Source organism: Vanellus vanellus (genome assembly GCF_965231255.1).
Source record: "Vanellus vanellus genome assembly, chromosome: 5".
NCBI classification, from domain to species: domain Eukaryota; kingdom Metazoa; phylum Chordata; class Aves; order Charadriiformes; family Charadriidae; genus Vanellus; species Vanellus vanellus.
The window spans coordinates 19,187,063-19,201,011 of NC_138910.1; the positions used below are offsets into that span (position 1 = coordinate 19,187,063).

Genomic DNA, 13,949 nt, shown 5'->3' on the forward strand with positions numbered 1-13,949 from the left:
AGAGCGTCATGGAACACTTCAAGAAACACTGCACACTTTAACTCCCCAAACTCACCGCTTTCGAGCAAGTTAAGCAGCAGCTCTGCGTCTGCCATGGAGGATATGCTAATGAGCCCACTACTGTCACTTTGGCATGAGATAAAAGCATCGTTCCAGCTCTTCTCCTCTTCATGAAGTCTGTAGCAGTTGCGATTGTGTGGGTACCAGCCAGGGTCACAACGAGTGGCATAATACTTCCACGTATCTTTTAATTAAGCATACGAAGTTTGTGTATATTAGATAGAATTGCCAAGGTTCTGATATGTTCATAACATTCTCGGAGCTATTATTTTATCTCCTGTTGCTGAAAAGAGTCATCCAAGATGATTTAAGGGGCCAAAACACACACTGTATGGAACATCACCTGCCAAGCAAATTGAAATTTCTCCCACTTCATTTTATGATTCAACCATTTGGGCTGCTGGACCAGTGCGAGCACACTAATGGATCTGCTATTCAGTTTTAAACATGTTATATCTCCCTTATTACCTCTGAACCTGATTCAAAACCAGCTAAAACTTTATCAGATGCATTACCTCATTATCTGAAACAAGTAGGGAAACTTTTATGTTATCGGGAAGAAGTTGAAGCTATATAACTTGTTCTTATCAAAACAAAAATTAATGTTCCAATAAACTCGGCTCTGTTTTTAACTTTCCCACAGAATGGGAGTCCGAGGCATTCTATGTACTATATATCCTGTACTCTTTATGTAAACACTTTGAAAAAATATATGCACAATATGGTTGTTTTGTATATCAAAAGTACAGCATACCATAAAAATAACTGCAAACTTCAAACTGCATTTATGCATCTTTATTCTCTGTGGGCCACTGGTTAATTCCATTCGAAGACAAAAACCTATTTTTAAACTCAAAGTGTGGCTCTATTGTAATATAAAGAGAATAAGCATTGTGTAAGCCTCTGATCATGTAAGGAACCAATTAAATGCTATGTATATTAAAATTATTTGTTAGTTTTAAGACTCTCAACACGATTGCATTTAAACAGAAGAAAGTGTTACTACTTCAGTTAAGGTAAACTATTCAACTTAAACAAGCAAACACATACATTTAGTCCAGCTCGGACTCTGTTCTGCCGAGTTTATATTGATGCATCTTCCTCTTGTTCTCCTTCTACACCCACAATAGGCTACAGTAACAGCAAGAGACTTACCCAATGTTTCATGCTCTGTCTTATTTAAATATTTTTTGCATACAAAAGGCAATCCGGAGTCACATAAATAACTTTCCCAGCCGTACTTCAATTTTGAATTAATCACTCCACAATGATTTTCTCTAGAACGCTTATCAGAGACATCTGCAAACGCATTTTTGAAAAGCACAAAATTACAGAAATTCAGTTCTTGCTTGTAAAACGGTGCTGTAAGGCTCTACGCATCTTATTGAACGCATGTCTAAACACCCCTGCACACCCAAACTTCTAGTAATATTACACCAATACTACGGACAGCTGAACATTGACCATGATTTATACCTGTGTGGCAATCCCTCCTTGGCTGCTGCTATCAGATAAGAGGCGTCTATGTTGTGTCTGCTGGTGGACAGACCTCAAAATGTAGCAAAGCAACTCACAAAGCTCATGTTAATGTACTAACGTTGATTACAGCATGTTACACTAAACACATTGAAACTCCTTTCTTCCATGAAACCAGCTAGAGCACGGCTTTTAAATATGCAATTGGAATCCTAAAAACACCTTTAAAGTAAATGACAAAAGGGCTACGTCATTAACGCTTTGGACAGAGCCATCTCGATTGATGCTACGACCCTCGAAGGGGCTTTTCGTTCATTAATATGAATAAATATTTCTGCAAAAAAAGAGGTACGCCGTTCCACTTTATTCACTTTTCAAACGTAGCTATAGGAACAGCACTCCTGTATCTACGCTGCAGTTACAGACGGTATATAATGACACTGCTACAACATATCCAAGAGGAACATCAAGTACTTGCTCTCCAGTTCACAAACGCTAGCGGTGCTCCATCTGACCACTGCCAGCCAGCATCTTTCTCCAGGCGATTCAGGCCCATCCACAGCCTCATGTCTGTGGCGTTTAACTGCCCTGAAACAGAAAAAAACAAAGCAATACTTCACGCTTTCCCCGCGTTTTAAAATATCTACAGGTGTAGATCTGCTGCCCTGACTTGTTACAATGGAAATAAAACAAGACTTCAAATCAGCCTCCAGAAAGTTCAGGCTGTTTTTCCTGTTCTTTGAAAGAGTCTATTACTTTGTTAATCAACACAGAGATGAAAAGGAATAAACTCAGAAGTCTGCATCCTTCAAAAGCGACTCATCCTGCAAAGCTTTCCTGCAGAAGCTGTTCCTGACCTTAGAAGTTAAATCTAGAACAAGCAGCTACATAAACGCTAGCCAGTTTCAGCTGTCCATAAACTAAACAACTTGCAGTCCCTTTACAGCCTGCAGGCATATCAAAAAAGCTAATTCAATATTTTAAAAAACTTCCTGTTAGCTTGTATCCTGCAATTGAAAATCAGCAATGATGGGAAGCGGTGGGCACGACGCCCAAGGCAGCCCTTCGCATCACGGCTCTGCCACCCATTCCTCCGCTCAGTCCTCCCCGCGCACGCTAAACTACCCGCGAAAGCCATGCTGTCGGAAGGCTCTGCCAAATTTGTCTGAGGTGCTCGCTGCATGGGGGAAAGCAAAAGGCTTATCAGAGGAGGACTAGCATCCATTTATGAAAACAGAGCTGGCGTTTTTCCCATACAGGACATTTACTTCACGCCTGCAGCAGTATTCCCGCCATTCACGTTTGGTGAAGTCCAGCTGGCAAAGAAAGGGGACGCCAGGGTACGTTGCAGAGAAGGTAAATATTTGTGTAATTCTCCAAAGAAAACAAACACGCTCCATAACCAGGGCTGCAAGAATAAATGAGAGTCTCTGTGGGGAGGGAGAATTAAGACAATTACACCCTCACAAAAGCCATACCACCGCTTCTGCACTCGGGTTATTAAGGCTGTAACTCACCTTCACCCTTGCTTTTTTGAACAGCTCTACTGAGGTGCGTTACGTGACGCGGCCTCGCAAGCAGCACCGGGAGAGACATCACACAGCATGTGGCTCCAAAGCTTCCCCCTTTTTCAGGGGTAGAGAGGAAATCTAACTACAGGTTTCCTACAAGGTCCCCAGGGAGATGTCTACTCACTGCTTAAGTTACTTATGTAGTTCTGCTCTTCGGGGTCGGTGACGCTCAGCAGGTCCCCTCCTTGCAGCTGACAGGCGGCCCGTGCCTCACGCCAGGTCAGCACAGACCCAAGGTTGAACTGGTAGCAAAGCTGCTTGTCGGGGTTCTTCTTCCAAAAAACGTCGCAGCCGCTCTCTGCTCAAAAACAGACTCATCACCCACAGCCCAAGACTGCAAACTAATCAGAAATATAACACCTTGAACAATTTGATTAATTAATGATGGCAGCACCCCAATGGAAGCACAATTATGAACTCCTTTCATGTTCCTTTGTTAAAGAACATATGGAAATAGGGCAATAACAGAATAAAAACGTTGCTCCATATTTCATATGGTTGATAAAATACTCAGGAGCTGATCTGCAGCTGGTGGTGATTTTCACAGCTCTCATGAAGCCAAGAGAGCTACATTTTAATTTGTACCAGCTGATCAGTTGTTCCTAAAGCTGAATGTTGAAATATGCAAACTATGAACACCTCACCCAACTTGTGGGGGAGCAGTCACTGGATGTCCTTCTATCTTGTACTCAAGGGAATAAACGCGCTGTAATTACAAAGTATAAGCAAGGCTGAAAATACATTCTATTATAATGGTTGCCCGGAAATCCCCGTTACAAAGACACATTTACAGCTGTTTTTAAGATGCTTCGGAACAGAGATTTGAAACATAGCTTGAGCAGGGAGGGCTTTTCCAAACCACTTCTGCTGACAGAAGATACTATTTTGCTTATTTATGCAAGAAGTCGGGATATTCAGGAAGATTATGCATCCAAAATCTCTCCGACAGCAAGTACTTTCAAAGCTATTGCTAAGTGCTTCGGGCCCAAGCCGTGGCCAAGCAGCGCGCAGAAGAAAAGGAATGTGCAAGATGCAATGCAGTCAAAGGCAGAACGTGACTTTGCAAGAGCAACCCTTACTTTCCATGCTTCAGAGCAGCTGCCTATATATCACTGGGACAGAGGAGAGAGAGGTTTAGCCGCGGGGTGAGGTCAACGGGCTGTGCAGAATAACATCCTTTTGCTCACCCCCCGTGGTTTTGCTTTTGGGATGAGGACTTGGGTCTCCAAAGGCCAAACATGATAAATTATGATAAAATTTGCTGAAGTCTTCTTTCGCGTTTTTTAAAGAGACGTTCGCCTCTAACAGAAGGGAAGTAATCCAAACCAGAGTGAGTCCTAGAATTACTAATGAAGAGCAAAAATACTCTTGGGGGGAGAGAGAAGACAAGCAACATCTTACCAGCATTTGGGCAAAACCCCCATTTTTCATCTTGTTCATAGTGAGTTGTTGTGGCACACCAGTCAAATTCCTTTCCTTCTCTGGTACACTCATAATACCACTTGTTGTTATACTTAAATGGAAAAACGCATGGGAAACCAAAAGAATTTCCCTGCAAGGTGTATGTTTCTGGAATAAATAAAGCACAGAGATTAAAAGAATGCAGACCACAGAAATTTCTTCACCCCCATACTTCATTATTCCTGTTTTTAGCAGCAATGATAAAAATAAAATGTCTAAAGTTGTTTTCCAATTTTAATTTATAATTGATAACACAGCATTACAGGTATTGGCAGCACAACTTCAGTGAACACAATTTGGAAATAATAGTTTATGAAATTTGTCACCATGAAACAAGGCACAGTCTCATAACTTACTACAACTGAAAAAAAAACAACCACAAAAGCTGAACAATTAACATAAAATCTGCACTTACATTTCAGAACTACATAAAACAATAGTTATCAGAATCAGTACACATTCAGATGCAAACTCTACTTATTTGTTATTTGTTAGTCTATGAAAGACGAGCAATTTAGCATTATTTCCCTTGCTCCTCCTCCTCTTTATTAACTGGATTTCTAATGTTTTTTCCATTCTCTTTGTCATTCTATGGGAAAGGAAATGTGAAAGACAAAGGAATATTAAATAAGCTTTTAAAAATAAGGTTTTATACCATGGGGAATAATAATTTAGCTAAAGAACTGTTGTTACATACATCTGTTGTCACAATCAATTAATGCCTTATAAAATATTTTAAATATTTTCCTATTGTCCTTTGAGCACCAAAATGTTGAGAGAATCCAGTGCAACTGAAAGCTGTAAATGCTTCACCTCAGTGGGTGCCTCCTTAACCTCAGAGCTTCTACAAAAGGTCAAAGAACCACAGCCGTACTTAGAATGAAATTGTTTGTCAAAGATCCCATGTTGATAGCCAAAAGATTAAAGTCCTTCAACTACAAAGTCAGTACATACTGCCAGGTTCCTAGAGGTTTCCAGAGTTACTGGCTGGCTGCGCACATATAAAAAAGCAGTTTACACATTGTAAATCCCCTTTAAAGCCTTCTGATATGAACAGATGATACAAAAAACATGGGTTAAAAAAAAAAAATAAAAATCAGGATTGCTTCTTTCTGCCCGCTACCATGCTGCTAGCTATGGAGGTGCAAGGGATCATCTCAGTTCTGGCAAGAAACCAAATTCAACAGCTATAGACCTCTCACCACAGTTATACACATTAATTTCTTTGAAGGTAGAGATGCCCACCCCACCCTGGTGGACTAACAGGCTGGCTTGCATTTGTATGTGCATAAGCTAAGGTAGAAGGAGGAAAATAGAAATTGGAGGTGGAAGAGATTTTGCCAACGCAGTTAATTACTTTGGTCCTGAAACTAGACAAGAAGCATCTGCCTAAGGCTGATCCTTTTCTCCCAGATGCTGCAGCACTAGGGCTAAACCAGGTCTACTTTCATCTCGCTATGCGTACATAGAAAATGTGTAAGACTTTTTGTGGGTTTAAATATTTTCTGGTCTTAAGTATAAACTCCACTAGGTTTTCAAGAAGAGGTTGGATGCTATAGTGCTTTCCCAGTTACCACAGCTCCCAAAGGAATGACTTTGGAGTTTGCAGAGGCCAAGCCCAGCTACACCTACAGAGGAAACCACCAAGACCAGATCTGCAAGCCAAACACCCAGTTCAAATGGGGAGAATCAACAGCTCCAGTCTGAGACATGCTGTGCAAACATTAGGTCTCTCCTTCCACAGAAATGCCGAGGAAGGGGTCAAGGTACAGTCTGTCCGTTGCTGTTTGTAGTCAGTGGGTTTATCTTAGTCCTTATACCTGGAAAACTGTTCAGGTCTGCACACCTGGATCTTGACATACATTCCTACGCCTTCACTAGCTGTACAGCAAGATTAATCAAAAACCTGATCTCTGCTCCAAAGTTTGGCACGTTCAGAGTCCAGGCGCTGAACGCTGCAAACATTCGGTTCATGCACGCTGTGATCACAGTCTGATTTTCAGTGACGGGAATTCCAAATCCTTCATTATCTCTCTTTGGGTTTATCTGATAAGAAAAACTGCAGGACAGGCAAGAGCAAATCCTTAGTTCCCCTTTTTATTTCATAGAGGATTTGAAATGAATTTTTCCTGGTTTGCAAGGATACTGGTGCTTTTTTGGGTCCATATAACAGATAAGGGAAAAAAAACCAATTGTGCGGTATGCTCACTGCAACCATTGCATATAAAAAAGCAAACTTTGAGTCCCAAACCACAATAGAGGCTGGAAGGGATCATAAGCACATGACCCTGCTTCACAAAAACTTTTGAAAACTTCTCCCATCTACATTGCTATGACAAAATTTTATTTTTACCTTGGAATGGGTGTTCACAAAGGTCTTCATCATAGGACATGTACTGTTTCCACTGATAAGTAGATTTTTTTTTGGCCACAATACGTTTGTTGTTTTCAACAGCTAATTTGTACTCTGATACACCAACTAATGCTCTTCCATCACAATTCCACCATAACGAGTATTGAGTTGAATCACATTCAAGCATACTTAATGGCTGTTCTGGTCTACTGATGTTCAGTCCTAGACAGGTACTTCTGCCTATGTTGAACAGACGGCGATTGGATACCCATTTCCATAACATATCTTTTGAGAGTTGACCACAGTCTTCCAGAACAAGGCCAACTGTGTCCACTTTAATGCACATGTTGGAGTCTTCACTTTGGATAATAAATATGCCTTTGTCTGTAAGGAAAAAAATAAGAAGTTTCAGTCTGATAATACTGCAATTGATCAAATAGTATCAAAAGACAAATGTTTTAACTGGAGCTATTTAGGAAGAAAACTGAAAATATCCATCAGAATAACTGGCACTTCAAAAAATAAGAGTACTGGTCTAAATTTACTCCCAGCTGAGTTTTTAACATGTTAGCCCCTTGCAAGATCACAAAAATCATAGAATCATAGAATGGTTTAGGTTGGAAAGGACCTTGAAGATCATCGGGTTCCAACCCCACTGCCATGGGCAGGGACACCTCCCACTAGACCAGACTGCCCAAGGCCACGTCCAGCCTGGCCTTGAACACCTCCAGGGATGGGGCCTCAACAACCTCTCTGGGCAACCTGTTCCAGTGCCTGACCACCCTCACAGTGAACAACTTCTTCCTAATGTTCAATCTGAACCTGCCCTCTTCCAGTTTAAAGCCATTCCCCCTCGGCCTATCGCTACATGCCCTAGTAACAATTCCTTCCCCAGCTCTCCTGTAGGCCCCTTTTAGCTACTGGAAGGCCGCAATAAGATCTCCCCGGAGCCTTCTCTTCTCCGGGCTGAACAGCCCCCACTCTTTCAGCCTCTCCTCATAGGAGAGGTGCTCCAGCCCTTGGATCATCCTCGTGGCTCTCCTCTGGACACGCTCCTACAGGTCCATGTCCTTCTTATGTTGGGGACTCCAGAGCTGGATGCAGTACTCCAGGTGGGGTCTCACGAGAGTGGAGTAGAGGGGCAGAATCACCTCCTTTGACCTGCTGGCCACACTTCTTCTGATGCAGCCCAGGATACGGTTGGCCTTCTGGGCTGCGATCGCACATTGCTGGCTCATGTCGAGCTTCTAAGTAATATTTCTCATGTTAGATAGCCAAAAAAAATGGGGTGCTCAAAACCACTGGTCATGTTCAAAGAAAAAAAACCACACTGGTCACCAAGAAACAATCAGTAATGGAGCACAGGTTTAAGTGTTAAGTGTTACAAGAAGTCATACCATATATTGTAAAATAATGCTGGGGGGGGGATCGGAGAGTGCAATTAAAGTAAAAGCTAAAAAGTTTAAGGCTGGCTGCCATATTCTCTGCCATACTCATTCTTGACTCTCTGCAATTATAGAGGCAGAAAGAAAATATTTTGCATTGTAAATAGGATACAGAAAGGGTAGGATTTATCTATACCATGAGAGCTGGTGGCCAAGGGTTAAAGTACGCCTTCCCTACTACATGCATATTGTTCAACCGTACATGACTACCCTGGACCACAGCAGATGTTGCAGGGTTAGCCTGACACCCCAGCTTTCTTGGAATCATGTAGAAATTCACTGAACTATATGACATCACATTAGAAGTATGTGAAAAAAAAAGTCAGCTGCTTAATGTCTTGAGAACAAATGTTTAACTGAGCATATAGACTGAAAAAAATGAGGGCAGCTGAAGAACTGGAAATCAGCAAAATATAAACCTCTAACAGCTCAGCTATTTCATTCACTCTGAAATCCAATGGTAATTAACCCATGGAGTTCCTCTCATGTTATAGGTGAGACATTTATTTTATGCCTCTGGAGATTATGCATTTAAAACCTGAGCAGCCCTTCCATTTTGCCTTGAAATTTTACAGTGATGGTTTCTGCCACGTGTGCTCTCTATCTGCTGTAATTCACTGCACCTAACATCCTGAAGCAGTAACTATAATTAAAAAAAAACCAAAACATCTCGAACTGACACAGCCCACACCTAAAGCATGAGATGCAGAGGTCACCCAGATGCTGCGTCTGGCTTTAGTACACAGAGTTTAGGTGTAGCTCTAGGAAAGAAAGACTTTCTGAGCAGCAGTGGGACAGTGCTGTGTAACAGACAGACAGGAGATCAGCTCACCAATATAACGTGCACACAACAAGCAGAACAGAGAGGATATAGATTGTGGAGAGGTTTTTGGTTACAGATTCTGCACAGAGCACATCAAGTAGTCTAACTTACAGAGAGGACAGAATCACACTGCAGACTGTGTCGCTGGTAACGGGGGCTGTTTTCTACATGGCTGTAGGCATTGGTAGCTTGTGATGGTGTAGGAGCAGGGTGAGCCTTTCTGACCGGCAGCAGGTGAGAATCAGCCTGTCACACGTAATTGCATGTCCCAAGCACCTAGCAGCTGTCCTACATTAAGTCCTTAACTGTTTTGGGCAGAGCAATGTTCCTTTAATCCATTGTATTTCTACATATTTCTGAGCTCACTGAAAAACCATCAGCCAACACTCTGTGACAGATGCCCAGATTGGCCTCTTGCTTTTGAGTTTTCTGTGAAGTTGTGCGGTTTGTGCTGATTCCATCCTTCTTATCCAACCCAAATCTTCCATGGGCGACACAGGCGTCTCTATCTATGCAACCAGAAAGGGTTCTGCCTCTCATGCTAGGGTATGTCTTTCCCACAGAGGTCTTATCTTGGTTGAGCAAGAAAACACACTGTTAATTTGCTAGATAAGTGGAAGCTGGGATGTTGTTAGCACCAGTAAACACTGATTAATGAGGTTAATTCACCATGATACTGGCATTCACACTTAAATAAACTTCTTACGCAAACTCCCAATCTATCTCCACCTCAACAGCACCCAACAGCTCCCATGCAGCAGCTCCTGGGGGTGGAGGGAGCCACACCGCAACCCAAAGATGAAGGATTCTCAACCTTTGAGTGCCTTTATCTGTAAGGCTCTTAACAGTTGCAATGACTGCTGAGAAAAGATAAGGGCCTTCCACAGTATACACAAATAACCCAGCTGGAGGATCTCTGTGAATAATAGCATGCTTCCCTTTCTGATTCTGCAGCCAAGAATGGCCAGATCGTAATTCTTGAGCCACACAGTCCCCTTCTGAATGTGGTTTCCATTCCCCAACTACAAAGTCCAATTGACAAGCGAGCCGTGCTGGCCTGAGGACTGCCAGCTCAAGGCAGAAGTAAGACATGAGAGGTGGTGGGCCCAGCGACAGCCCCACGGGCCCCAGCTCAGCCCTCTCCTCAAGTGGGGCAACGAGACAACTGGAGCAACACCAAGCCTTGGGAATGCCTCTAGGGCTCCCCTCCTTTCAGCCTGTGAAGCCACACCATCCATTTTACATGTGCTCTCACAGAAGGGTTCTGTTACGAAGCTCCTGGGGTCAGGGAGGATTCTGTGCCCAAAATCCTGCAGATGAAGAGCTGTAAGGGGCTCTATAAACTTGCAAGCCCCAGAGGACCCAAGGAGAAAAGGAGATAGCCTATGTGTTAGGAACTGACGGGGTGGAGGGAGGCCTTTGGAAGCATCCCGCTTCTCTTTACATCCAGGCCCCTCCAGACAAGGACAAGGAGACAAGAAACAAAGCGATGCCTCAAGCTGATGTGAAGCCACAGATGAAGAGCTGACAGCTCACCAGTACCTCCAAGTTCCTGTTTACTTAGGTTCCACACAGCTAATAATGAATAAACGGCTGTAACAAAACTAGGAGAACAAGATATTTTCATTTCCTTCCTCCTCACCTCCCACTTCCTTCCTTCCTTCCCCCTTCCCTTCCCTTCCCCCCCCCCCCCCCCCCAAAGAAAAAAAGCAGTGAGAATTGCCGAGGTGGTAACAGAGAAAATAACTGGAATTTATTGGAAGTGAGATAAAACATGATCTATATATCCCTCCAGGTACAACAAAAGCGATGGGCAGCGGAATATCAATCAAGCGGGGAGGGCGAAAAGGGCGCAAGGCACAGCCGGCGGGGCAGGGGCAGCCCCTCGCCCCTCCCAGACCCCTCAGCCCTCCGCGGGGCGAGACCTTCACCCCACCCGTACCCTCCCGGCCCGGGTCGGGCTTGACCCCACCAGGACACTCTCCCCCCACGCCTCGACACGTCCCGGCCGCCCGGCAGCGCTCGGGGCCGCGGGGCAGAGCCCCACGCGGGACGCCCGTGGGCTTCACCCACCGCTGCACGGGGGACGATGGGGGGGACGGCTCAACCCGGCGCGGAGCGGGGACGCTGCCCCCCTCCCCCCCACCGGCACCCCCCGACCCGCCGCGTGGGCCCCCCCCTCCCCGGGGTGCGCGCGCCCCCCGTCCCCCTCCCTCCGCGGGCCGCCCCCCGGAGGCGTCACTCACTCCGAAGGGAGGGCACCTCGTCCCGGCGGAGGGCGGCCGCCCCCCGCGCCCCGCCGAGCAGCAGGCAGCAGGCCAGGAGCCGCAGCCGCACGCCCAGCATCGCCGCGGCTCTGCGCCCACCCGCTCCGCGCCGGGGCACCGGCCCCCGCCGAGCCCTGCCCCCGGGGGAGGGCAAGAGGAGCCGATCCCACCCCGGCGGTGCACCGGGAGGAGGGGCGGCCCGATCCGGACGGGACCGGGGGGGGGCGCAGGGGAGGTGGCGGCAGTCGCGCTGGAGCCGCCCGCCCGCGTCCCCGGGAGGCCCCCCCCTTTCCCGGGGGGGGTGGGGGGGGACACGCCACCGGAGGCCGCTCGGACCGGGTTTGGAAACGGCGCTCGTGCAGCTGGGGCCGGCTGCCCGCATCGGGGTTGTGGATTCAAGCGGACAAAAAGCTCTGTATTGACGCTGTTTTCCATCTGAAAACACTCACTTTCTCATGCCCCCGCTCCGGGTACTCCTAAAAAGAACCAGAAAATTACACAGAGGCACTGGAGGTGGGAGACCACTGACAGCACAGCCCACGTTCAACGAGTTTGCCGCTCTGTCCCTGAGCATCCCCGCTTTTACAGACCCCGCTCAGAGACTTGTTCTTTTTAGCTGGGTCAGCTTGTCGTGGTTTGGGCTGGACTGGCCACGGAATGAATGACCAGGACGCAACTCGAAGTCGTTTTACATTTTGGCATGGGGAAAAATAATGGCCTTCTTCCATTTTTTGTCACCTCTGTCTTCGCTCGAATATTTACAGGAGCTGCCCCGCTTGGGTTGAGTTTCAGTCTTACGGAAGCTATGAATAGCAGAGGGCAAGTCGAAAGCAGAACCTCTGGGTTAAAGATAGGGTAGTGTTACTGGAAATCAGCAGGACAGTTTGGGTTTAAGCTGCATAAGCATATTTCTGCATTGTTCTTTATGCATAGCAGACAAATAAGCATGTAAATGTATACGTGAATGTATAAAAATAAATGTACAGTGTTGGAGCATAACTGAACTGAGCCTCTGCTCCCCCGTGTCCGCCTCAGTCATGATACAAAGGTGGAAACAGAAACCTCCGGGCTTGGGGGGACTTCTCACTGGTAGTTTGGTAGAAGAAGGAACTGAGAAGCAAATGAAGGTGAACACTTAGAAAGAAGCAGTTAACTGGAGGGGTTTCTGCCAGTTTAATAGAAGATAAAAATGTCTGGCAGAGAACAAACAGCAGGAAACTTTGCTGAACAAGCTGTTCTAGAATGGACCTGACTCTGCAAGACAGAAGGGTTGTAATTCTCTCAAGGAACTGTAATGTACCTATCAGGAAAGCTGCAGCTTTCTGAGAACTGCAGTTTCTGAGAGAGAAGATTGTTAATGAGCCATTTATGAAATCCGGCCACTCAGAACTGTCTACATCTCTTCAGGAGTTTTTGGCCACTGCTTTGAGTCCTGAGCTCCAGAAAAAAGGCTCTCTTGATCCAGAACCTGCTTCTGGGTCACAGTGAGAGATCACGCTGTGTTCGTGGTACTATGTTTAAAAAAAAAAAAAAAAAAAGGTGCTGGTGAACAAAAACGAGGCTATTCTGGACTGTGGGAAGGAGCCCCATCTCTGGTGAATTTTTCTGTTCATTTCGGTAAGATCAAAGTGAGCACATTCTGATTACAGATTCCTAATAAAGAACATCTCAACAATGTTTTTGTAAATACTTTAATAAATGCAAATTAGCAACTTATTAATTCTGAGTAGTTTCCCTTGCTCCTATTTTTTTCTTTGATATTCAGATCTACCTCTTTGACTATAGTTTTTTACTGTCTTGAATCTATTCTGGTTTTACTAAACTGGCAAATCTTTTCTAGTGCAGCTGCAGTTATCCTGGCCTGGGTCTTTACAGCTAATCTATACCTACTTAATTATAATGTGACATCTCTGCAACCATAATGGCTTGTAAACCAACATGGTTGGCAACATTTTCTGAAGTAAACTTGATGACATAGTTTATATTATCGTGTACAGTAAATTCTGTAACTTTCAAATTGTATTTATTTATTTGAAGCTTTACCTGTCTTCCTTCAAGGCATTTGCTGTAGTGTTTTGGCTCCTTTATTTTATTTTCTGTCTGGCACACACTTTTTGTAAATAGTTTTGTCTTCATGTCTCTGTTGATGATCTGTTCTCTTTATTTTTGTATATCCTTGGACCCATATATATGTATATATATGCACTTTTCTGAGCTGATTTGCCTTTGCTGTTTAGGTACTCTACACAGATGTTTAGTACCTTCCCATATCTTTGCTTAGACGTTAACTGAGGCTTCTGTAGAAACCTATACACAGATATGAACCCAGTGTGCGGTCATGGCCTTCATCCACAAATACAAGCCCTCATCATATTCGCACTAATTCTGTTTTCTTACAAACCCATTGCTTTTCCGAGGCACACACAGAGATCCAGTGTGCCATGTGCTCAGCATCTTCTCACGCAGTAATTTCTGTTCATAACCTGAAATCTG

At 44.8% G+C, this 13,949-nt stretch overlaps 1 protein-coding gene across 2 annotated transcripts in view; it reads right to left on the reverse strand.

Moving 5' to 3' along the window:
* The window catches only part of PLA2R1 (phospholipase A2 receptor 1), a gene marked incomplete at its 5' end in the record, with an annotated part of 44,115 nt that extends 32,580 nt beyond the window's left edge, over positions 1–11,535 (reverse strand). The window contains 7 exons of one of the 2 annotated variants that reach the window (XM_082484343.1): positions 56–244; positions 1,216–1,359; positions 2,011–2,124; positions 3,232–3,405; positions 4,509–4,676; positions 6,922–7,305; positions 11,436–11,535. In XM_082484343.1, the coding sequence (XP_082340469.1) occupies positions 56–244; positions 1,216–1,359; positions 2,011–2,124; positions 3,232–3,405; positions 4,509–4,676; positions 6,922–7,305; positions 11,436–11,535 (1,273 nt within the window). The remainder of the gene's footprint in view (positions 1–55; positions 245–1,215; positions 1,360–2,010; positions 2,125–3,231; positions 3,406–4,508; positions 4,677–6,921; positions 7,306–11,435) is intronic. The other variant, XM_082484344.1, reaches the window with a different exon arrangement.
* Positions 11,536–13,949: the final 2,414 nt, after the last annotated feature.